General features: G+C 47.1%; 1 protein-coding gene across 6 annotated transcripts; it reads right to left on the bottom strand.

Annotated features, from left to right (window-relative positions):
• Positions 1–1,131: 1,131 nt before the first annotated feature.
• On the bottom strand, positions 1,132–24,352 carry SERP2 (stress associated endoplasmic reticulum protein family member 2). Of its 6 annotated transcripts, XR_010383612.1 has the most exons (6): positions 23,884–23,902; positions 23,577–23,694; positions 18,783–18,855; positions 8,198–8,253; positions 7,934–8,087; positions 1,132–1,553 (listed from the first exon to the last, which is right to left on the bottom strand). XR_010383612.1 is itself a non-coding variant. In XM_064493141.1 (5 exons), the coding sequence occupies exons 2-5, from the start codon at positions 23,658–23,660 to the stop codon at positions 1,457–1,459; spliced, it is 408 nt and encodes a 135-aa protein (XP_064349211.1). In that variant the 5' UTR covers positions 23,661–23,694; positions 24,318–24,352; the 3' UTR covers positions 1,132–1,456. The 6 variants fall into 6 exon arrangements, 5 of the variants coding, with proteins under 5 accessions (XP_064349211.1, XP_064349210.1, XP_064349212.1 ...); XM_064493141.1 differs by lacking the exons at positions 8,198–8,253; positions 23,884–23,902 and adding an exon at positions 24,318–24,352; XM_064493140.1 differs by lacking the exon at positions 8,198–8,253.
• Between the last annotated feature and the right edge of the window lie 153 nt (positions 24,353–24,505).

The following is a 24,505-nucleotide window of genomic DNA, read 5'->3' as shown; positions in this document are numbered from 1 at the left end:
CACTCTTGTGGACAAAAAGCCCCCACCCTCTATGCTGAAGGGCCATTTACAACAAAGACCTTAAATGTCCGAAAGAGGTCTTGGCCACTTCTGTCACTGCTGTTTTTAAAGCTCTCACAATATTAAGGGATGAAAAAAATTGGCAAGAACGCAAAGACGGAATTAAGAAAACACCAAAACCAGCAAAGGCCTGTTTGAAGTTGCCTGGTGAGCATCTTTAATCCTGCTGGTGATCTGGGTGGTTGTCCGGATGATTTCCTTAGGCGAGGTCAGAAGTTCCCACCAAGGGGCAGGCCGAACGTTGCCCGATCCCTGCCAGGAGAGGCTTTGCTCTTAAGAGCAAGCTCAGCCGCCTGCACTACTTGGAAGGGGACAGAACCTCACTCCCTCTTCAGCTGGGCTTTCTCGGGATCGTGGTGTAGAGGACACGAGCCTCCCCAAGGGAGCTGGTACCAAATATTCTTCTTAGCATCCTCCACCTGCTGCAGCCACCAGCGGTGGGGATTTGGATTTAGCAGGCTTGAGGTGGAACCCAGGAGCCTGCATTTTAAGACACACCCCCTTCACACACGCACAGAGACGGGCCGCAGGCTGCCCACACTTTGAGAGGCTGTGGGGAAGGCTGGCTAGGGAGAGGAGGGTTTCATCCATCAGCCCTGGGCCTCGCCCTGCTGTCCTCCCAGCCGACCACCCAGAGTGAAGCGGGACTCCTGCCTGCCCCATGCTCTACATCAGGGCAGGGCTGGGCCTGAGGTTGGATGGTTTTCCCGAAAAGGCCTCAGACATCAGTGGCTCATCAAGCCCCGAGGCAGCCCACAAAGAAGATAAGGGCTAATCACACTTTAACACACATTGTAGATGCCTTTTCTGGATTGAAAAAAATGACAAAAAACCCCAAAAGACAAAAAAAAAAAAAAAGTCAAGCATGTGGAAAACTCAAGGTCCTGAGAGCCACCCAAGGGCTGCAATTCAGGCGAAGACCCTGAGGGTGTCCAGCCCATCTGGGTAAATCTAGCCCTGGTTCCCTGCCCTTCCCCAGTGACAGAATCTAGTGCCCCCACCCGCCCACCCCCTGGAGCTAGCCTGACATCACCTTCACTTCGCTTTTCTCACTGGAACCCATGCGTGGTACACAGTAGAACAAAGACATTTATTTGTAAAAGCAATTCCCAGTGGAGGAGAGATTGTATCCATAGAAAGTAAAGCAGTGATCATTCAGAGGCCCCCATGCACACATCAGTGAAACCCAAGGCGAAACCACTGCAGACACTCGGGGAGCCACCAACCCTGCCAACTGCAAAGCACAAGGTCCTTTCCGCTCGAGAACATGGATGTACCGAGATGTCCTGTGAGAAGGCAATTTGGTCTGACATCCACGATGAAGTGATCAGGGGACAATTGAGGGAGCCTTTTTTTTCTTTTCTGGGTGGCTTGTTGGCTTCCCACAGATACCCGGCTAAGAGCTGAAGTGGTCCTCCACCCTCCAGCGGGAGGGGGCGGTGTCAAACCTGCTCACATGCCCATCCTTATGCTCTGAATGATCTGGAAGATAGCTGAACAAGGAAAACAAAACAGACGGCTCAGACACCAGACAGCACACAGCTGGAAACCCAATCCCACCACAAGCTCTGCTTCTGCTGCCCCCCGGGCCCCTGGCGTGTTAGCACATAGCTGATTAGATATTTCCTAACAAGGAGTTAAGTTAACAAGAGGTCAGTGAACTTCTTTAAAAAGGCAGCCTTGCTCTGTCTGCTGATGGATGCCTTGGGGATTTATGGATAACTCCTGCTAATTCCACCAGGAGTGAGGGCCAGCAAGCCCTCGGGCGCTGAGAGCATTGGCCCCCTTCCCCAGAACCGTCCGCTGGGGCTGGAGCGTGGGGCGGGGCTTCCATTTAACAGGTCAGTGATGTTGCCTCTTCAGAATGGCTGTGACCTGGAAAAGAAGCTGCCCTTGAACTGGACGGCAGGCCAGGTGCTGGGAGCAGACACGCGGAGCTGGGCCCCCCCGGCTGCCGATGACCTTTGATACGAGTGCATCTTCAGGCGGCCTGGAACTTTCTGAAATGCAGGTTAACATGCACTGAGAGTAACACCGACTTATTCAGGGCTCCATCTTCACTAAGTGGAACTCCTTCCTGATCGGAGAGGTGGGTAGCCTGTAGCCCACAGGTAATTCCTGGGATGCCCGTCCCCCGCCCCCGCTTATTTTGGTGAGACCTGCTTAGATAGCTCCCAGCCTGATTTGATCTTTGGGGTTTCAATGTGTTCCAGCGGAGTAGAGTCCCAGCTCCTTTTCCACATCCTCCCCGGAAGTGAAATATACAAATTGGTCGATCATGATAAAGACAGTCATGATGACAATCACAATGAACATGTACAGAATGATTTTGTTTTTCAGGGGAGGCTGGGTATCATTGCATGTAATCATGTGTAAAAACAACAAACGGAGCATTCGGGGGGTCTTACCCCTTCTCTCTTTCATGAAGTCATCCTGGAATACACCCAGGAACGCTGCTTCCTAAGTGACCATAGTGAAGCAGACTCCCCAGAACCCTCAAAAACCAAACTGTTTGATATTTCATCATCTAATGTTAGTGAGAACACACTGTGTGCCAGGCACTGTGCTTCGGGGGTACGAAAATAAATCACACAGAGGGTCCCAGGGCATCTTCCTCGAATAGCTAGATTTGAAGGGTAAAGCACTAATGCATTTTTTTTTAACTAAAAAACTCACTGTATGTATCATCACTACTTTCCTAAATTGGACATATACCAAACATGATTTAATATTATGTTTTTATGAATGTCCAGGGTGACTATAATAAAAAATTATAACTGGTGCGGCTCTGCTGTAATGTTACTACTGAGGACGCACAGTGTTTGATCTGATACCAAAATGGCTCTGGTCGGCTCTACTTAGGTTCTCATTCTGCTTCTCACCATTTTGTGTGTGTGTGTGTGTGTCAATCATTCTTATCTCTGGTCACATCTCTGGTGTTACTACACCAATCTGCAGCGAGCCCTCTTCTGTTTTTATGTTTCTGTAGACTCAGTTGAAAACAAAGACTGTTGGAACTACGTGTACAATTAAAGTCAACCAGTTCTGTGTGAGGGTCGGAAGGACTCCTCTCTCGATACAGTAAAGGAGTTAACCCAACATGCTGTGATAGTTAACTCTGGTTGTGCTTAGAGTTTTTCTTGGCTTATTCTGGATTCTGGGCTGGCTGTTGACAGGAGAGTTTGCTAGACAGATGAGAAAGTACCTCACCAAAATGTAGACGCCTGCCGGAAGTTTCTGCCCTCCTCTACCAAAGCTGACAAGGAATAAAAATTAAATAAACATTCTGTGTTCTGGCTCCACAGAAGTGCTGGGAGGCAGCTGTGTATTCAACTACATTAGGAAAAAAATATTTACATCTACCATGCCTCGGGCTTTGTTCTTGGGATCAGGAAAACATCCCTAATCTTGACAAACAAGCTTACTTTAGAGGGGAACGTTATGGGCCAGAGGGAATTGGGTTTGATTCCCCGCCCCCCATGTTCCCTGAAGGGCTGTGTGACTGCATGAATAATTTAACCTCTTCAAGCCTGTTTCCTCTTCTGTGAACTGAGGACCATGATGCTTGCAGCGTTAATATAGGACTTAAACGAGATGACAATACAGGAGGCTCCTCACTCACAGAAGATCGGATGCCTGGGAGCTATTGCTATGACTACCGTTGCTACCACTACAACAATGGCTGCTGCCTCTCCACGTATGAGGTATGAGCATGATGACAAGAGCTCAAGCTCTAACTGCCACCCTCTAGAGGTGTGAATTTGGAGAATTCACTAAATAGTTCTGAGCCCTGATTCCTTTATTTATAAAACTGTAGGTCATCTGTATCTCAAAGGATTGCAAGGAATAAATATGATAACACAAGTAAAAGATCTGCCCATCACAGATGCTCAAAAATGTCATTTTTCCCTGAGTTTTATTTCTAGACAAGAAATCCTGATCAGCAAGATGCAGGTCAATGAATGGGAAAGAGTCTGTGCTTTGGTCCATCATACCTCATTAAGTTAAGTCATGACTTCAAAAGCGCTGGGTAAGGATAAAGCCACTCAATTCTTTTTAAGGAACTGCTGCAAATTTCTCTTAAGAATCTTAGACACAATTTGCCTGTCTCAGAGTAGCAACACTTCTATTGAAACAACTTACCTATTTGCAAGTCTGCTTAAAAAACTCATTAAAGATCATTCCTGCCCCTAATTGAATCCATGAATTAACACGTAAAAATCTAACGGTCCTTAACAAGTTTGTAGGTGACCCTTTAAAATTGAACCCTCTTGGAGAAATTACTTTGAATATAGCCGATTTTAAGTTCACCATTTGTCTCCACATCTAAGATAATGGAGAGAAGGCTGGGTTTTATTATCCCTTATTCAGTTGTATCAATGTCTTTAAGAAGCCTTCAAATTCCTATACCAATTATATTAACTGTACTTCTGTGTGCCTGCCAGGAATGACGCACAGAGCAACCCGGGCCTCCCCATTGCTGACTTTCCTAGGCGGTGAATGGGGAAGGAGCCAGGAGTGGGTTCAAAGTGGGAAAGAAGGTGGGGAGTCTAGACCCTGACAAGTTAATAGCTTAACAGTGGGTGAACAAAGCAGAGAAAACAGCTGAGCAGCGGCAGGGAAGGGGCTGCGGGCAGGCGAGTCAGCAGGGAAGGGGGATGGGGAGAAAAGAGGGATGGTGGGCATTCAAGATCAGCAGGTCACAGAGGTCCAGAAAAATCCAGGCTCACGCACACAGAACCCCAGAGCCTCTGCCTTCTCCCACCTGTGCTGAGGGTGCTAGTCCTCGGTAACCCTGGATAGTCACCCCTCTCTTTTATCCAACCATCCTCCTTCAATGAGATTCTTAGGCTTTTACGTGCAAGAAGCACTTGCAACTCAAACATCAAACCAGAACAATCCTCTTGACTCCACATCTCCCATCAACAGGTGCCCTCTCTTCCTCTTTACAACCGTTTCCCGGAAGCTGTCTATGGTATTCACTTTCTCCACGTCCTTACCTTCCACTTCCACCTCGCTCCACTGCATTCTAGCTTCTGTTCTCTTCACTCCACTGAAATAGCTCTTGCCAAAGCTACAAATGACCTTCCATGTCACTTAATCCAGCAAGCATCCTCAGCTGCCTCTTACTATACATCCCTACTCACCATCGCCGAGTGCTGCCTCCTTGAAACTCTCTCTTCCCTTGCCCTCTGTGACACACTATCCCCCTGGTTTCTAGTTTTCTTCCTTCTCTTCGGTTCTTTACAACTCAACTCATTTTATGGGAGTCATCCCAACTCCACCTGCCCAGTAAACAAGAATGTTGAAGTTCCTCAGTGAGCATTCTGATTTTCTTCCCTTCATCACATTCCTTCTCCCAGGTGATCTCATCTGGCCCACAATTTCAGTTGCCACTCAGCTTTTGATGACTCACCAATGCATACTGCCAGGCTTGACCTCTCCCCAGAGCGCTAGACGCACACCTTCCCCCGTGTAACTGATACCTACACACAGGTGGCTCAAAGGTACATCAAACAAAACAGGATCTTCTCACGATCTCTTCCCACTGCCAGACCTGGCATCATCCTCCTCCGTCTCACATGCAAACCAAAATTGCCAGAGTCATCATCGTCACCTCCAATTGATGACCAAGATGTGTGGACATTACCGAATAAGCTTTTGATCATGCATCGTTCTCTCCATCCCTCCAGAAGCTACCTTAGTCCAAGTTATCACCATCTTTCCCCAGCTCCCACGATGACCTCCAACTGGTCTACTTTGCTCCTCTTCAATTCTTTCTCCATACTGTGGCTAGAATTATTCTTTAAATAAAAGCAAGTGAGATTGCAAAACATCCCTGTGTTTACAGCACACCAGAAGCTTTCTATTGCCCAATCCTTGATGATGCCCCCATGACCTGCATCTCCTGGCCCCAGCAACTGGCCCAGACCCACCTTCTCCACTCTTCTCTCTTCCACGACTCCCTCATGTTTCAAAAGCTCCCTGCTCTTACTACTGGGTTTCCATACATGCCATTCTTTGTATCTAAAATACTTCCCCACCCTACTCTACTGACTAGTTTTTCTCTGTAATTCAAAAGTTATTTCTTCAGAGAAGCCTTCTTTGACCATCTGGAGCAGGCATTCTCAAACCTGTGTATCACAGTCCCCTGAGGATATGTGAAAATGGATGCTGGGCTCCACCCCCAGAGTTTCTAATCCAGTGGATCTGGGCTGGGAACCGACAATGTGTATTTCTAATGAGTTCATAGGTGATGCTGAGGTGCTGGTCACTGACCTGGAGCACGCCGGCCCTTTGTGTTACAGGCACACCTCATTTTATTGCGCTGGGCTTTATTGCACTTTGCAGATATTGCATTTTTTGTTTGTTTTACAAATTGAGAGTCTGTGGCAACATTGCATTGAGCAAGTCTCTTGGCACCATTTTTCCAACAGCATTTGCTCACTTCGTGCCTTTGTGTCCCATTTTGGTAAGTCTCACAATATTTCAAACTTTATTATTATATTTGTTACGGTGACCTGTGATCAGTGATCGCTGATGTTACTCTTGTAAAGAGATTACGACTTGCTGAAGGCTCAGGTGATGGTTAGCATTTTTTAGCAATAAAGTATTTTCTAATTGAGTATTGCACTTTTTTTAGACATAATGCTATTTCACACTTAATAGACTACAGTACAATCTAAACATAACTGCTGTATGCACTGGGACACTGAAAAATTTATATGACCTGCTTTGTTGTGAAACTGGCTTTATTGCAGTGATCTGGAGCTGAACCAGCAGTATCTCCGAGGTCTGCCTGCACCTGCTCTCACAGCCCTCCGTGCCTCTCCTTCCAACATTTTCATGGCTGAAATTGGACATGTTTTAGCAGAATTACTTGATTGACTCATCTTTCCTCCCCACTAGACCACAAGCTCCAGGAGAGCAGGGACCATGGACGATTCTGCCCGCAGCTCCACCCCTAGGCCTAGCTCAGCATCTGGCACGTAGTAGGTCCTCAGTCAATACTTATTAAAGGACTGGAGGTGAAAAATTGCAAAGAGCATGGAGGAAAATACATTTTAAAAACCTCAATGGATCATTTTTGCAAACCAAAAGATTCAGCAGCAAATGGCAACCTTGAGACTCAGTTGTCCCAAGAGCTCAGTCCTTGAGGAGAAGCAAAGTCATGACAACATAAACTCCTTAAGGTTGTCAGCCCCCTCCACTCTTTCCCTGGGGCCGGACCCACCTCCGCTAACTGGGAGTGCCAGAAGGATGCAGGGATGTCCCAAGTGGGTCCCCTAGGAGACCGTCAGAAAACTGGACTCCAGCCAGACAACGGGGGCTTCTGGAAACAGCATTTATTGAAAGTAGAGGGTTGATGATAAGAGAGCTCAAGGAAGCTGCTGAGAGGAGAGATCAAGACAGAGGCCAGAGGCAGATTCTGTAGGAGAATAAGGCAACTCTAGAAATCACATCCCTTTGATTATTTTTCATTTAAAAACTTTTTTAAAAAGTGAAAGCACTGGTAAGAAAAGTATGGGCCCTGCAAGAGACAAGCAGAAACATTAGGAGACAAGACATCGCCAAGGCGGGTGGTTAACGTCTCCGTAAGAATCAGCACAAAGAAAGTCAAAGGCAAGATGCCATATCCTGCAGCTTCTGCAGAGATGGAAGGAGAGGAAAGAGCGGGAGCCAGGGTCAGGCGAGGGCAGGAGAACACTGTTAAAAGGAGGGATATTATTCGCAAAGAATGGGATGCTCTCTCTCCACATTAACATGGCAGACAGCAGAAGCACTCTTCCGAGAAAGGAACCGTACGCAAACCCGAATGGTCCAAGGGGCACAGGGCAGAGGGAAGCACGTGACAAGGGAGGCTGCTGGTCACCTTGAGGGAGCCAATGGCTGATGAGACATCTTTTCCAGATTGTCCATCTCAGATCCTGAGGCAGGAGTTCCAGAGCAGAGGCATGTCCTCAGTCTTTCCTTCGTGGTGAAACAGAAGGGTTTCTCCAGGAAAGGCCAGTGTTTATGCGGTAGACCTGCAAACACGATGAATTCAAATCTGCCCTGGAGCAAGTGTCCAGGAAAAGAGCAAGGTGACGGAGCACCCCGGTGGCCCAGTCAAGAGGCGGACCATGGCTTTACCCACCTGGGAGCAGGCCCAGGATGGCCGGACCTCTGGAACCTCTGGACAATGCACCTTTCCTGGCAGGGGAAGTAGGAGGGAGATGTTTTAACACGGCTTCTTTTCAATACATAGTCGTATGCTACAGGCCTAAAGTTGGTGGAAACCTTCTGCTCCATAGCATTGTGGGTGAAATGGTAAGAGAAAGGTTGCAGGGTAAGAAAGAGCCTTTTGGGCTTTGGCGTGTAGGTTTTGGTCCTAGCTCTCTTCTCTGATTTCCTCTATAAACCTCCATTTTGTGATCTGGAAAAATGAGCACCGTAACGTGTGATGAGAAGAGAAAATATAATTGTAGGGCCTGGCATTATAATAAGTACTCAGAGGGGGAAGGCACAGCTCAGTGGTAGAGCATGTGCTTAGCATGCACAAAGTCCTGGGTTCAATCCCCAGTACTTCCACTAAAAATAGATAAATAAAAACCTAATTACCTCCCTCCCCGCCAAAAAAATAAATAAACAAAAATAATAAGTAGTAAAGAAACGGTAGCCAAAACAGTCAGGTGAATAGACCCTGTTCATCCCCACAGGCTGGTTTTTAGAGTTCTTTCTAGAAGTAGAGAGGAGGTCCCAGCTCCAGATGCCCCTGCAGAGGTGACAAGCTGCCCTCTGGCTGGTAAACCCTGCCCTCTGCCTGTCCAGGTGGGACGGGAGCTCCTGGGTGGGGCTCCAGCAGCTTCCTTGATCTCAGAGCCATGCTCTACGCGTTTTTCTCGCCATCACAAAGGTCAAAGGGTTAGCCTTCTTTCCAGGGAAGCATTCAGAATCTTGGTCAGAACCCTGCCAGGGGGGTTGGGAAATGCTGACTAAGGGCCAGCAACACGATGATGACAACAACAACAATCTGTAAGACCGTTTCCAGGACTCCACTAAGCATGTGGCACGCATCGTCTCGTTTAACCCGCGGATGGATTTCCCTGGGGGTGCTGGAAGTCAGCAGCCAGTATGATCCCTTTTGAGAAGGGAGAGCTGAGACTTAGGGTGGGCGTGGGTCACTTGGACAAGGCGGCACAGCTTGGAGGTGGCACAGCTGTGTTTTGAACCCAAGGGGGCTGGCCCTGGAGCTGGTACACACGTGACTCAGCCCTCTCCCTCCTCCGCACCGTCCTTAACAAAGCAGCCAGGCCCAAGGAGGGCAGGGGCCCGGGCCCTTCCAAAAATGGAGAGGCCTCCAGCGTGGTAAGGAAGGGCGAGGGCTGGATGGACCATCCGAAACAGGAAGCTGGGAGGCGGGGAGGAGTTCGGGCCAGCCACGAACATCTCGGGGAATCGCTTCTTCCTATCTGTGCGGAATAGGTTCTCCTGAAAACCGGTCCTGTCTGGGACACGTCATCTGTCCCGTCCCTGCCCCCTCCCCCAGGCAGAGTGCCCATGGGGTACAGAAGAGGACAGATTGTTAACCAACAGACAAAGGGAACATCCTTGCCCAGCAACAGGGCAGCTACTCCCAGCTGATGGTGCTGGACGACCTCGCAGGCTCTTCGGGAAAGGCATTCACTCTAATCACAGAGGCCAGCTCTGGGCCGGACACAATTTCCTATTTGCTGGACAAAGGGGGTTCAGATGTGTATTCCCTTCTGGGGGTGAAAAATATCAGAATATCCGGCAACACAGGAGGAACCCCCTAAACCCACACATACACAAAACACACAACACACGGATACACAAACACACACACAAAGATGTACTCACAGACACACACATATGTACGCACATACAGACACAAGACACACACACACACAAACACACAGATACACACACACAAGATGCACTCAGACACGCAAACAGATATGCACACACATACAGACAAAAACACACAGGCAGTACACACAAACACAAAACACACACACAAACGTGCACACAGACACATAAACACATGTATGCACACACAGACACAAACACACACACATGGCAGATCCCACTTCAACCAGAACAGCTGCTCTTTTATTTGTTTCCCTCGGAGATCTGAACAAAGAGTTCTGCTGCTTTAAAAAAAAAAAAAAGGAAAGGGCTAAAACCACTAGTCTAGATGCTTTGTTCTTAAAATATGCTTATTTTTTCTGATTATGCAAGTAAAATATGCTCATTGACAAAACTAGAAAATGTAGAAAACTATGAAGGAAGTAGCAGTCACTGTTGATCCTGTCACCCTGGAGGTTCCCTTTGATGGGGGCTATAAGCTCATCAGTGTCAGGACCACCCAGGCTTCAGGAACCACTAGGACTGGCACCATCTCTAATTAGGACAGGAGTATCCGGCCTGGCCAGAGAGAGAGAAGTCAAACTGAAAGTTGGGGATGGATGAGGGAGAAACAGTCTGAGGGAGGGAAGTGGGGTGTGGCTGGTGTGTCAGTTTCCCTTTGAGAATCAAACATGATGGTGTTAAATGGTGGCTCCACTGATCCCAGCTGGAGCCTCAGTGAGGGATGAAGATGGAGGAGATTCTCTCAGATCACTGCTTCCCGTCCACGTACGGGATCACACCAGGGCTCGGAAGAGGTCAGCAGTACCACAGGATCAGAAAAACTTGGATGCATGCATTAAACAACCCAACTGTGTGATGCACGAGTATGTGAAGAAAAAGACCTCGTCTCGGAGTCCAGGTGAAAGTTCTAGTCCAAGAGGAAAGCTGAAAATGCTGAAGACAGTCGCCCTAGGAACACTGTGGCACTGACACTGTTAAGAGGGTAGGCCAGGGATGTCCCTGGTGACCCTGCTGTCACTACCATGCTCATGACAGACATTTCTTACTTTTTAAAAATTTTTTATTTTTATTTTTAAAAACACTTTTGATGGAGGTACTGGGAATTGAACCCAGGACCTCACTCATGCTAAGTACGTGCTCTACCACTGAGCTATCCCCTCCCCCCATGGCAGAGAGTCCTGATCAACAGCAGGAGGCTTCCCACGGAGCTTTGGAGCTTTGGAGTTCTCAGAGTCCTTCCCCACAAGGCTCTTGGAAGAGCTGAGGATGCTTTCATGTCTTGGCTGTTGTAAAAAGTGCTTCTGTGAACACTGGGGTACGTGTTTCTTTTCAAATTAGAGTTTCCTCCACATATATGCCCAAGAAGCAACCCAAATGTCTATTGACAGATGATTGGATAGAGAAGATGTGGTATATTTATACAATGGAACACTAAAAAGAATGAAATAATGCCATTTGCAGCAACATGGTTGGACCTGGAGATTATCATACTAAATGAAGTAGGTCAGACAGAAAAAGAAAATACCATATGATATCACTTATATATGGAATCTAAAAAAAATGAGACAAATTTATTTACAAAACAGAAACAGACTCACAGACATAGAAAACAAACTTGTGGTTACCAGAGGGGAATGGAGTGGGTGGGGAGGGATAAATTGGGAGTTCAGGATTTGCAGATACTACAATATATAAAATAGATAAACAACAAGGTCCTACTGTATAGCACAGGGAACTATATTCAATACCTTGTAATAGCCTATAATGAAAAATAATATGAAAAGGAATATATATATATGAAATACTGAATCACTATGCTGTACACCATAAGTTAATACAACACTGTGAACTGACTACTTCAATTTAAAAAGAAAGAAAGAAAAGAAAGAAAGAAAGAAAAAGGAAGGAAGGAAGGAAAGAAGAAAGAAAGAGAAAGAAAGAAGGAAAGAAAGAACGAATGAAGTAAGTACGAACGAATGAACATAAGTAAGTACGAACGAACGAACTGAGGACAGAAGGGAGAGGAAAACATCAGGGGCGAGGGCTCCAGGCGCAGTGGGACGGGCTTCCTCCATGGTCTGGGGACACGCACGCAGACAGCAAGTGTCCCGTGCAGATAGCATTTGTCATATCTGTGTCACAGCATCTCTGCCGCCTCAGATGGACATTCCAGGTCACGCTTGTCTCTGAGTCTCAAGATAAAAGCAAGTACTCTTCAGAAGCTATCAAAAGCTCTCTAAAGAGGCAGGTTTCAAAACTGGGGACTCAGAGAGCCAGGATGAGCTGCTTATCTGGAAAGAGCCCCACTGCCTGCAGGAACGGAAGATAATGTTTCTATAAAAACAGGAGGGAAAAAAACTGGCCAGGTCTCTAAGAAGGTTGGGGGTGGGGTGCTTAAATCCTTGGGGCTTCAGTGTGAATCTGGGGTCCTAGGAGATCAAATAAAGACATATAAACGTAACCAGTTAAAAAGGCTCAAGCCAAACAAAGTCCGGGGCCAAGACCTGAACAAGAGAAGTTTCTGGTCTGTTTGGAATAATCATCCAAGGGGACCCAGGACAGGTATTTGACTGAGAAACAGGTTTTTGATTTCTGCCGGAATGTATATAATATTAACGACACAAAGGCTAGCTTCCAAACTAAATCAGACAAAGCAAGATAAGGCCCTGAGAGGTCCTATATGCACAATTCTGTGTCTCAAAAGAACACCCTGTTCCCAAGGCTTTTGTATCTCACAAAGGAAACTTTCTTTTTTTTTTTTTAATAGCAAAACAGTGGTGCCTTTGGGTTGCTTTAAGGGCATGAAATTGACACTTTATTTCTCACATTCAACTTGAAGTACAAACCCCTATTCACTGATTTTAGTCTGCCTGTGGGTGCTTCCTTTCTCCCGCGTGGGTTGGTCTGCATGATCCCGATGCTTTCTCGTGGGAACATAGTCTCACATGCCTGGAGTGTTATCACTTCATTTGCTCACACTCCTCCCTGGAGTGGAGAGGTTGGGCTTAAACTCTTTGGAAGATCAAGACCACGGTGCATGGCTGAGCGTGCCCAGTACGGCACAGCCTGGGAGGATGAGAGCCTAAACAGCCCACAGCTCACCAGTCCCATTTTTGGTGCCACTACTTTCCACGAGGGCGATGGGGATCTAGGAGGTGGTGACTGAAGCTGCAGGCTTCAAGCTCGCTGTGGACCAGCACCTAAGACGTCCCTGGAACTGCTCAGTGCCAGGACAACCTTTGGGGCAGGGGGTGGGGGGTGGGGGTCCTACTCTCCCCGTTTGATCAATAAGGAAATCAGTACAGAGGGAGAGTCATGAACGTGTCCCCAGGTTTTTCCGCTGATCCCGAGCAAATCCAGGCTTTGAACCCACATCTGGCAGAGTCCAAAACTATCCTCCCCTCTGAAGCCTCTTATCCTTTTACTGCCCACTGGTCAGTTTTCAAAGAAGTGTCTTGCCTTAGAGAACTTTTGCAATTCTGGAAAGTGGAAATTGACTTCCTCTGAGGAGGGATGTATTTAGGATTGAGATGACTGCCTCTGACTGCCTCTCCATGGGGTCACGTGTGAGAGCTCACACCCATGGACCTGGGCTGGACTGGGACCCTGGGGGCCGCTGGTGACTTCCTGGTGAGGGGTGGCCATTCCCTGGGGTCTCGGGGTGTCTGTGTGCTGCACCTTCACTGCTCCCCTGGGTTCTCTTCCCTCCTTTCCATCATCTGGCTCTCATCAGCACCAGCGCTGCTGGCGTGAAAGGCGTGTGGAGAACGAGGGAGGCCACCGGAGAGCGGCCGAGGGGGACGGGGTCAAGAGTTTGCTGAACACGTCACTCCCCATAATAAAGGGGTCCCATAACCTCTTGGAGGCTTATTAACTTGTTTTCCCACATAAAATGGAGTAAGGGTGACCCATAAGTGAGCATATACTTAAAATGTCAACATTTCAGCAGCTTTCATTCTTTTCCAGAAGATCCTAGGACGAGAGATAAAACATGCATTCCTTATGACTTGCCTGACCGGAATAGTTATTTACCCTCGGGACACTGACCCTCGTTCTAAAAAGACCAGCTCGCCCAAGCAGCCGTGAATTACGAGACTGGGTTAACAGAGTGAGGAGAATCAGATCCACGGTCAGCGCCTTTACTAATATTAGAAGACTTCATATTTTTCCTGCCTGTGTAACGATCTACCAAACATGAATAACCAACCACGTGACTGCAGAGAGGGCGAGCGACCGCCGAGGTGTCCCTGGGACTCGGTGACATGGAATGCAAGCCTGGTGTCTGGTAGACCCCAGACAAAGGAAGAGAGACATACTGGACGGGGACAGGAAGGCGTGTGTCTGCAGAGGTGGGAAATCCCAGCAGAAAGTCCGGGGGCTTCTGTGTGAGCCTGGCGGGCAAGAGCAGGAGGGAGGGGCTGCTGTGCCCAGCCCAGGCGGACGGCCGGGTGTGAGGTGAGGGGGTCTCTCCTGCTCTGTGTTAGAGAACCGGAACAGAGCCAGAGGGAGGACAGCGAGAAGGGGCCTCCATCCTCCGGGCACCTGCAAGGCTCATGGCGTGAAGCAGAGGAACTGATAAAGAGGATGGCTAGGCTTGAGGGAATCGCCTTTTTTTAAACATAGAGAATAGAGAGATAGGAGTTTATGGCCCTAGACTCTGAAAAGGGAGAAACTCGGGAGGAACAGTGGGAGCTGTGAGATAAGCTGATCCCAGAGAGGTGGGAACGGGACGGATCTAAAGGAGCTATTGTGTTTTTCAAGGCATGTTTGGTTTAGAAAAAGACATGTACAAAGACAGAAGGAAGGGCACAGTACCAAGGGCAAACTGAGAAGAGGGACACATTTCTGTAAGAACAGTACTTGACTTGAGCTGAAGATTGGGTGGAAAAATGTCAAAGCTGACAAAAAAAAAAAAAAAAAAAAGAGAGAGAGAAAAAGAAAACAAAAAGGTGGGGTAGTAGTGGATTATTTTTATTTATGATTAAAAAAGGGATGGGGCCCATTGCTTGGGGATCATGGAGCATGTTAACAGAGGGTAGAGACAGTTAAGATGACCCAACTCCCGTTCGGTGTGTAGCCTCTCCACAGAAGCCAAGTGGTCTTAACTAGAAAGATTTAAAGAAGCATCATCAGAACAACGCTGGACACGAAGGCAGGGGATGTGGTGTGTTCTTTTAGTCAGTTAAAGTCCAAATCCCCAGGCCCTGCAGGCTCCCAGGCCAGGCCCCTGGACAAATCTACAGAGAGGCCAACAGAGACAATGTTCTTGATCCCAGAAAAAACGAATGGAGACTGGGAGGGTTCCCAAAGATTGCTGTCAGCAAATGTCCCAATTTACCCAAGGGAGCGTAGGGGGAAGATACAGTTCCTACTCTGTGAACCAATACGCCTGGCAAAATTTTAATTAAAATGTAATTTAGAGGAGGTTTTTCATCTCTTTGTAAGGGATGGATACTGGGAGCTAGTTTGAGAAGAATAAACCAGACTAAGTAACTCACTGGCTCCCCCCACCCCCCCGCTGATGCTACCTCAGGGCACAGAGCCAGGAGGGCCCCATTACTGTGTATCTTGAAGCCAAAAAAGAAAAAAAAAATCAGCTCTGTATCTGTTTAGTCCCTGATAACATGGGCTGCATGATGACTGGGTTCACAGATTCCTGTGACTGGGCTTTGGCTATGCTTGAGCCCGGGGTACTATCTCAGGCCTCTGAGTCTTTGTCACACAGTGTCCCTTCATGTGGAATAACCTTCCCTTTGTCTGGCTGTTTGTCCTTCAAACTCAGCTCAACTGGCACCTCCTCTGGGAAACTTTCTCTTCTGCTGAGCATGGTTTTGAAGTCCCCGTGATAGTCTGTGTTCTCCCAGATGCACACGTTGGACTCCTAACACCCAGTGTGATAGTGGTAGAAGATAGTTCCTTTGGGAGGTGATTAGATCCTAAGGGTGGAGGCCTCATGAATGGGTTGAGTGCTCTTATGCAAGAGACCCCACAGAGCTCCCCAGCCCCTTCTGCCAGGTGGGGACCCAAGGAGAAGTCTGTGATTGGGAAGGGGGCCCTCACCTGACCATGCCTGCACCCTCATCTGACATCCAGCCGCCAGAACAAGGAGGAGTAAATTTCTTCTGTTTAGAAGCCACCCAGTCTGTGGGGTTTTGTTATAGCAGCCCAAACAGACTCAGACCACCCCTTATCCGTGCTTGCCAAGCACTCTGGTGGCTCTGCTATCGTAGCGCTCTTTCCCTGGGTTACAACGGTCAGCTTCCTTATCTGCCTCCCCAGGGCCCGCTGCCCCCGGAGGAGTTAGTATTTCCAAAGCCCACACAGTGCCGGGGTGCACCCGGGACCCTTAAGACATGAGGACTGCTTGCAGGAGTTTAGCTGAGAGGTTCAAAGTCGACCTGAGGGGAGCTGTTGCTAATTGTGTCCTGTGGGCTTCTCCAAGTCTAGACTTTAATCAGTGACTTGGAAAAATAATAAATTTCAAGAAACCATAAAGGAGAAGAGAAAGATAATTAGATAAAAGGCTCAAGGTTCAAGATCTAACAATCTACAGGTTGGCCATAAAGCCTGAAAACATTGACAACTTTTTTTTATATAGATGGCTTTTTCTTGATTTTTCTGTGGCATGATAAAGGCATGGATTTTTTTTTTTTTTTTTTTTTTTTTGGTTTGGTTTGTGTTTGGAAGAAAATCAGAGACAGGTTGTCCGAGGCTAAGCATCATGGATGAATATGCAGGAGATGCTGCATTAATGTGCTGCAATCATTGCAATTTTTCACAATGCTCTGAACTATGCATCACTAATGCAAGGCAATACACTGAATATACCATGTAATGTCACTAACCATACTGCACATTATAAAGGAATATCGGTAACCATTTATCATGTATGTTCTATGTTTTCCAGACTTTATGGCTGCTCTGCAGAAAAACAGTCGACAACCAACAATGAAATCAATAACAGAAATGTCCATGAAGCTTTATATTAGGTTTAAAAAAAGTCAACATAATATCTACAGCATGGGAAATATCTGGCTTTATCCATCCATCCATCCATCCATCCAACCAGATTAAGCACTCACCATGTGCTAAATACTGTGCTAGGATCTAAAAATTTAGTGGAAGATAAACACTGCCTTCCTTGAGCTCATATCCTAGTAGAGGGAAATGGATAATAGTAAACATATTAAATCATTTCAAATGTTGATGAGGGCCATGAGTAAAATAAAACCATGTGTGATGCAGCTAAGGGACAACTGTAGATGGCAGGGGCAGGGGCAGGGGCGGGTAGAGGCATCTTTGAAGCTTGCAAGAAGTTTATGTAAAGAAGAGCTTGGTAGGGACTGGCTGGCCAATAGCCCGATGTGAGTCTCAGATGTGCCATGACTGTTAAAAACAAACTGCAAGCCTGGGGCATATTAATAGAAGCCAGGTGATGAGATCAAGGGCAGTGACAGCCCTACTGCCTCTGTGGCAGTCGCACCACTTTTAGACCAACTTCTGCAGTTGCAAATGCTATACCTTAAGAGAGTCATGGCGTGGAATCAGAAGAAGGGTCTAGAAACCACATCTGATGAGGACGAGGTTGAGAGAACTAGGGGAGTTGAGTCTTCAGAAGGAACTGCTAGGCAGTCTTGAAAATATCCAAAGATTCAAGACATTCCGAAGAAAAACAGTCCATGCTGATCTATTAAGAAGACAGCACAATGTTGTAGTTCAAAAGAGAGGAGAGTTTCTAATTGAATCAGAGCTACACAGAAATGGGACAGGCTTTTCAAAGGAGTGAGCACTCCTGAAGTATCCCAGCAGTGGCTGGGTAAATTCTGTTACAGACATGGGAATTCCCATATGGGGCAGAAGATTCCCTTGGAGGGCACATCTTTGGGAATGAGGAACACTCTTATTTCTCTGAGTAGAAGATCTTTTTATCTTGGAATCAAGCAACTGCAGCACCAAGACATTCAGGCCCCTCCTTCCTCCTAAGATCTGTTGCTTCGTCAGAAGAGTGGTCTCTCAAAGGTCAGTGGCACTGATCTACCTTTAGTCACAGGTGTCTCTTGTCACTGGGGCAGAATGACATCTTCCTGGGAGGCCTAGGTCTTTGCAGGAAGATGTGGACTCTTTGCCTTCCCTGCCCTCAGCTACAGTGAAGTGATGGGGGATGGGAGCGGCTGAAGGCCGACCTCGTTACTAGAAGGGACCTCCATCACTGGTCCTTCAGAGACTCAACTCATGGGGACCAGGAATTATGTCAAGGCTCCCAGTTACGAATCAACAAGAAACAACTGCATGATCCGTTTGGTCAAGTCTCCACCGTGTGTGTGTGTGCATGTGCGTGTGCATGTGCGTGTGTGTGTTCTAACCTGAGTGTAAGTAAAGCTCTCCAAACCTGCCACCTTCCAGCATCAGGTGACTGAACCTTGAGGCGCAGGTCTCAGGCTCTGTTCTATCGAGCAGCTCTGCACAGCTTCTCTAAAGGCACAAGGCCTCTCCCTCTCTCTGGAACGTGGATTTATCTCAGGCAGACAGGTGCTCCACTTTCTGTTCAAATGCCCTTTTTAGGCCAGGTCTTCAGAGAAAGCTTTAACTCTAAAGTGTCGCTAGCCAATTTAATTGCTCAGCGCAATCATTTTATGATTATGATTTGATAGTATATCAGTACTGTCTGGACTCATATTTGGTTTGCTGGGATGGAAACTAAATCAAAATCCATTACGATGAAGCCTTCGGGCAATGATTGACTTGAATCCCAGATCGGTGTATTTTTTTCTCTATTTGCCTTGTGAATAAAACATGCTTTTACAGGACAGCGGAGACCATGGGATACAAGGTCAGCGAAAAACCCATACCTGAGCCACAGACAACAAAAACAAAGAGGGCCAGCAGCCACGGTCCCACAGGATATTTCTCTTCTTGCGGCCTCTAAAAGGGAATGGGAGGGAGAAAGCAGGATTAGGCTCATTCGTTGAAGGAACTTGTACTAAGCACCACTAGTCACTGTACTGGGGGCTGGGACACCTCTGTGAAGGAGACAGAGCCAGTGTCAATGCCCATGGGCAGATGGAGGCAAATAAAGTCAATTTTAAAGGATCAAGATAGGTTTGGAAAAATTCATCAATAACCTCATTTACACCCTGTAACTCAGTGAACTTGGTGGTCCTTAAACGTTCTAGGGACGGATAATGTATAAATACATAAAGCGATATAGTGATTTTGGAGCCCAAAATGATTATACCATAATACTAGTTAATGACTATACTATAATACTAATAATTGTTTCCACTTGCTGAAAGCACACTTCATGCCTGGTGCGCTCGGAAGCAGCCTGCATCTACTGTTTCCAGCATTCACAACTCCACGCAAGGCAATCTCCATCCTGCAGTTGAGAAACTGAGGCTCAAAGTTTGCTAACTTGATTCAAATTTAGGTCTGCCTCATTACAGGGCCTGGGGATTTTCCTCCAAGAAATTCATCTTGAATTCCTCTATCTGTGGATTCCAAGGTAGGGTCACAGAGTATAGCCATTTTTCTCAAAACCTTCTAAGTGCCCCCAAAATTGGGAAGTCCATGCAATGGAAATCCTGAGAATGGCAGACGGACCACAGCAACTGTGCATGGAAGCGAGGGAAACAGCATTTTGTAATAAAGTTTGGAGAAATCTCCACATCCCTGGGAGGCACCGGGGGTCTGTGGTCCCCACATGGACCAGCCCTGCATCCCTTCTGCCCTTCCCAAACCCAAACAAAACACAGACGTAATAGGAACGTCCCTCTGCAACCCCTCTGGGTCTGTGTCCAGGTAGGGTTTGGTCCTTAAAATCAAAATTAGTCAATGGAGAAGCAGTATTTTCTGAGAGAGGCATCTAAAAAGTAGGGAACTTCTCAAATGAAAAGGAAGCAGGCAGAGTTAAAAAAGTAAAGAACTCACTAAATATTTCCCCATTGGCATGAGCCAAAAATAGGTTGTAGCTAATATAGGTTAAAGAACTCACTTTACCATCGACAAGGCAACAGTTTTTTGGTTCTCAGCTTACCTGTTCTGTTCTTAGAAAACCTTCTCTCTTCTACCTCAAATGAGTTCACTTGGCACCTGTATCACTATGCGCTTCTAGATAGCATTTATCTCCGTTTGTATCTCGCTGTTTATCCGTGTGATAATGTGTTTAATATCTGTCTGTCCACTAGACTGTAAGCCCCCCAAGGGCAAGCACTGTCTCTCTTTCATGTATCAATATATAGCAATGCCTGGCCCGGAACTTAAACACACTATATGCTTAATAACTGTTCATCAAAGAATAAATAAGAATACAGGTGTCACTAAAAATGATGGCTTCGTTCAGCGAGAGCAAAGACACGACCTAGAAAGGATATTGTCTCTTTTATTAATACTTCCTAATTGGTGATAGGGCCAGTCCTGCATTCTTCTTACTAGAGAAGTATGGATGAAAGTTTCAGCGGCAGGTCGGCTCTGATTCAGGATTAAAACCATTCACTTCTCTGTCCTTGACAAGCTTGCATCCAACACAAATCTTACATGGTGGCAAATCACACTGAAAGGGAAGAGGTGGTTTCTTTTGACTAGACAAGGACAAAATCAGTCTTAAATAATTGCATATGACAACTTTAACCAGTGCCTTTATTGTGTTATTCTTTGGCACTTAAGACCAGGTCAAGGTCAGAGCAAGTAAATAATAGAGGTGTTAAATCAAGTTACCTGAACAGAATGTGACATTTACCCCTCTCCACTCCCCTTCACCAACTTCCTAATAATTTGTCTTAGTTGACCAGAAACCAGTTCTGTTGCTGTCATCTCACCAATGCTACATGAAAAATTCACTTAGTTCTATATCTAGCAAAGTCAACAAGTGAATTCAGGAGTTTGTAAATGGATTATTGGTCTACTGCAAATACCAAATGGTGTCCTTTATTTTCCCTTTGCAGAAAAACACAAATTATCAGGATGCATAGCTTGGAGCATATAACACAAAACCCTTTCTGATGACATTTCACAGTGAACCAGTATTATCTGGGGACTTTCAGCAGTCAAGAACACCTTGGCTGATCATAATACAAATATATCCTCTTTTTTTTTTTTTCTTTGAGAGCTTTGAGTTACTCTTTTTTGGAAGTGGTGCCCAGCACAAATCTGTTGGAACAATTCACCGAAGCCTGCATTTATTGCTGGGAAAGGTAAGAAAAGCAGTAAGATCCTGCAAATGACATGGTTCATTTCTAGTAAGAGTCTGCCACTCCCGGAGGCTCCAAAATGTTAGATAGTTTTCCCTGCGATAAGATACCAACAGGGCAACTCGGAACTCTGAAATTTAAATTGCCCATTCACTCTGGAGAAATTACCACTCTATAATCATGAAATGATTATTCCCTTTCTCTAGGTCTTAGATTTATCTGTTATCTGGGAGAACAGCATTGATTCACTCCACAGCTGTAAGCTAATAATGAAATACCAAAGCATCTGCATACAATTAAGGGAGTTTATTTCTGAACGATTAGTCTGAATCTTCAGTTAAAATCTGTTCACGTGTCTGCATTTCTTGAATTGCATTCTGAACAAGTTATCCCTTGTTAAGTTACTTCTTCCAAAAGATCATCATGTTTGATTTGTAATTAGGAAAATGAGATTTAGGATTTACAGTGTTTCTTTTTGAAAGATAATTTCATTTTTCTTTTTGGATGCTGATCTATTTACAATAAGGTTAACCCCAAAGCCCTTCTAACCAAGGGAAAATAAACAGACATTGTGGTTTGGTTTGAAAAACTTTCATTACAAAGCTAGTAGGACCACTTAAACCCCTGATAGGAGCCAAGCACTTTTGAAGGGCCCAAAGCATGGTATATTAGAATGTATTAAAATCCACTCATTTCATACATTCAACATAATTTGAAAGTTTCTCTGAAAGTTAAGTGGAGTTGAACTGCAGTGGAGTTGACTACATTTTCTAGATATTTGAACAGCTTTTCCTTCCATTTTTCCATTTTCTTTTCTTGTTTTGGAGCCAATAACTATTGTTTCAGGTCCTAAACATTTTCCAGTGGTCTTGAAAAGCTAGAGGTGGCAGACGCTGACTACCACGCCCCGTGGATAAAACAGCTGTGCAAATTAGTTTCTGTTTTGCTGTTACTTTTGCAGTCAGATAAGTTGTCAACTGAGTTCTGAACTCTGTTTTTTTTTTTTTTTTAGTTCATTAAAAAGAATCACATGACTAGAAATTTTCAGTAAGTCAGCTTGTCTGTATGACATCCTGGGAAGAACTGATCTCCTAGAGATATAAACCCTGAATGTTTTAATATCCATTAAAAATTGTTTTTCAATGTCAATTTGGACAGAAAGTTGTTTTTCTGAGTAAAAATAGGGAAAACGCAAATTTATGTGAAAAATGGTTCCAATTCAATGGCATATTGGCATTTGGCTACCCAAACACAACTAAATGCTCTAACTCCCAAATGAGAGAATGTCAAGCACAACTTAAGCTTGTAGTACATACAAAGTTCCAAACCTGATCCTAAGGTTTCTCTACTTGTACTGCTTGGTTCTGCATGAATTCTGATGTAATCAAAGCAGATACAGCATTTTGCTCAGTTAATCAAACAAGCATCGTGCCTTTGGCTAAGAGCAATTGCCTCATCAATTCTGCAAGCTTTTCCAGCCAAACCCCAAATTTCAGCCGGACTTCCACTGAAGGTCTGGGATAGTAGATTCCAAGTGCCTTTGTTCATATACTTGGAGACCAACACTGCCCAACAACTCATCCGAGGTCTGCCTCTGAATATCCAGAATCACGGGGCCTGGCATTTTCTGTTGAAGATCATTTGCTTTACTAAAAACAAACAAAACACACGAAACCCTGTGCATAAGGTAGATTTTACAAATTGTTACAAAGCTTTGATCTACAGTTTTGGAGGTACAGAATGCCTGGCAATAAATTAAGTCTCTAAAGCTCTGGATCACACCATCAGGATGAGCCTCAATTCACAGGATGAACAAGAGGAATGTTGCTTTTAAACTAGCCCAGTGGTGAGAGGCCTTACTGGAGAAGAGACAAAAATAGGAGGACGGAGGGGCAGACAGGTCTGAATCTCATCCCGCACTTCCAGTTCGTACAAGGAGACCAGTATAAAGGGGCGGGAAAGAAATGCTTATCAAGGTGTTTGTTGGTAATGGAGGGCAGGGGGTGAAGCCTGGGAGGAAGAGATGGCAAATGGCCTCCATTATTCATTCACTCATTCATTCATTCATTCAACAAACATTCTGGCACCTACTCGGTTCGGTTCCAAGCCCCTGGGCAAGCAGTTGGTTTAACTGTTCCCTTAAGGATGTGACTTTCCGTCTTTACCAGGGGCAAAGGCCCATTTCACTCCTGGGGAGGCCTTTCTGCCCCTCCGTGGGAGCCCCAGCCGCCACTCCCAGAGGGTCCACGGCCAACCAGTGCCCTCTCCACCCACGAGAGCACAAGTCCGCGTCCCCGGGAGCCCGGTCCTCAGCGCCCACCGCGCTGGACCCCGCGGGAGGGGCGGCCCTGGGCCGGGAGGAGGGGAGGCCGGCCCAGCGCCCGCGGCCCTGCGCCCGCCCCGCCCCTCCCCGCCCCGGCCCCTGGCCGCCGGGTCAGCGCGCCGTCCCCGCCTTACCAGGGTTTTGGCTACGTTCCCCCTCTGGGTGATGTTCTTGCTGTGCTTCTCGTTCGCCATCCGGATCCGCTGTTTGGCCACCATGGCTTGGGCGCTAGGAAATGCTCTCGGCTCCCACCTGCAAGGATGCCCCCGCGTGAGCCCCCGACCGGGCCGAGCGCGTCCCGCCCGCCCCGGGCGCTGCAGGTGGCAAGGCGCGGCCCCCGAGCCCCGCACACCCCGCTCCCCAGCCCCCAACGAGCCGGCTCCAGAGAGAGGCCAGAGCCCGGACGGAAGTAATCTTTCATCTCAGGAAACCCTCTCCTACTTCCTCGCCATCCTTCCGGTCCCCCCCAGATGCCTAACCAGCGCGGCCGCGAGGCGGGCGCTGCGGCGCTACCTCCCCGCACCCGGCGGCCGGAGCGCAGCGCGCCGAGCCGCTCGGGCCCGGGCCCCCCGGGCCCTCGGACCCCCGGAATGTCAGCATCCAGCGACCAAACGCGGCGGGGCCGAGGGTTCGGGCGCCCGCGGGCTTTGCGCGCGCATAGCAGGCGGGGGCTCCTGGGCGCAGGACCCATCGAGGCCCAGTCTCCCCCGCCACGCTGTTCTCTGGCCGAGGACTGGGCTGAAAGCGGTGGCCCAGGATCCTCAAAAGACAAGTCAAATCAGACAGGGCTGGGCCCGCGCTTGTTGGGGGACAGTCCGAAGGAGCCTCCCCTTCGAGGGTCTAGGGAAGGGCCTGTGAGAAGAAAGCCCACTCACGGCAGGAGCTGTCTCAGATGCTGCAGGAAGGGCTAGATCTCCCCAGGGATGGAGGTGGGGAGGTGAGGATGGATTGGGGATAGGCCTTCCTGCCTTGCTGATTGTGGGGCTTACAGGGAAGACAGGCTGGCAACACTTGAGAGTGAAAAGAGGAGGAAGGCCTCAGGCCTGCTGCCCAGGTAGGATCT

The sequence above is a fragment of the Camelus dromedarius genome, chromosome 13 (assembly GCF_036321535.1).
Source record: "Camelus dromedarius isolate mCamDro1 chromosome 13, mCamDro1.pat, whole genome shotgun sequence".
In the NCBI taxonomy this organism is placed as follows: domain Eukaryota; kingdom Metazoa; phylum Chordata; class Mammalia; order Artiodactyla; family Camelidae; genus Camelus; species Camelus dromedarius.
Note: the sequence above shows the minus strand (reverse complement) of the source record. Positions and strands in the feature narration are given on the sequence as shown.

Coding starts and splice junctions, on each gene's coding strand:
- SERP2 (XM_064493140.1), bottom strand. Junction 18,856..23,576: donor GGAACGTAGCCAAAACCCTG/GTAAGGCGGGGA, acceptor ATTCCCTTTTAG/AGGCCGCAAGAAGAGAAATA. Junction 8,088..18,782: donor TTTTGTTGTCTGTGGCTCAG/GTATGGGTTTTT, acceptor TCGTGTTTGCAG/GTCTACCGCATAAACACTGG.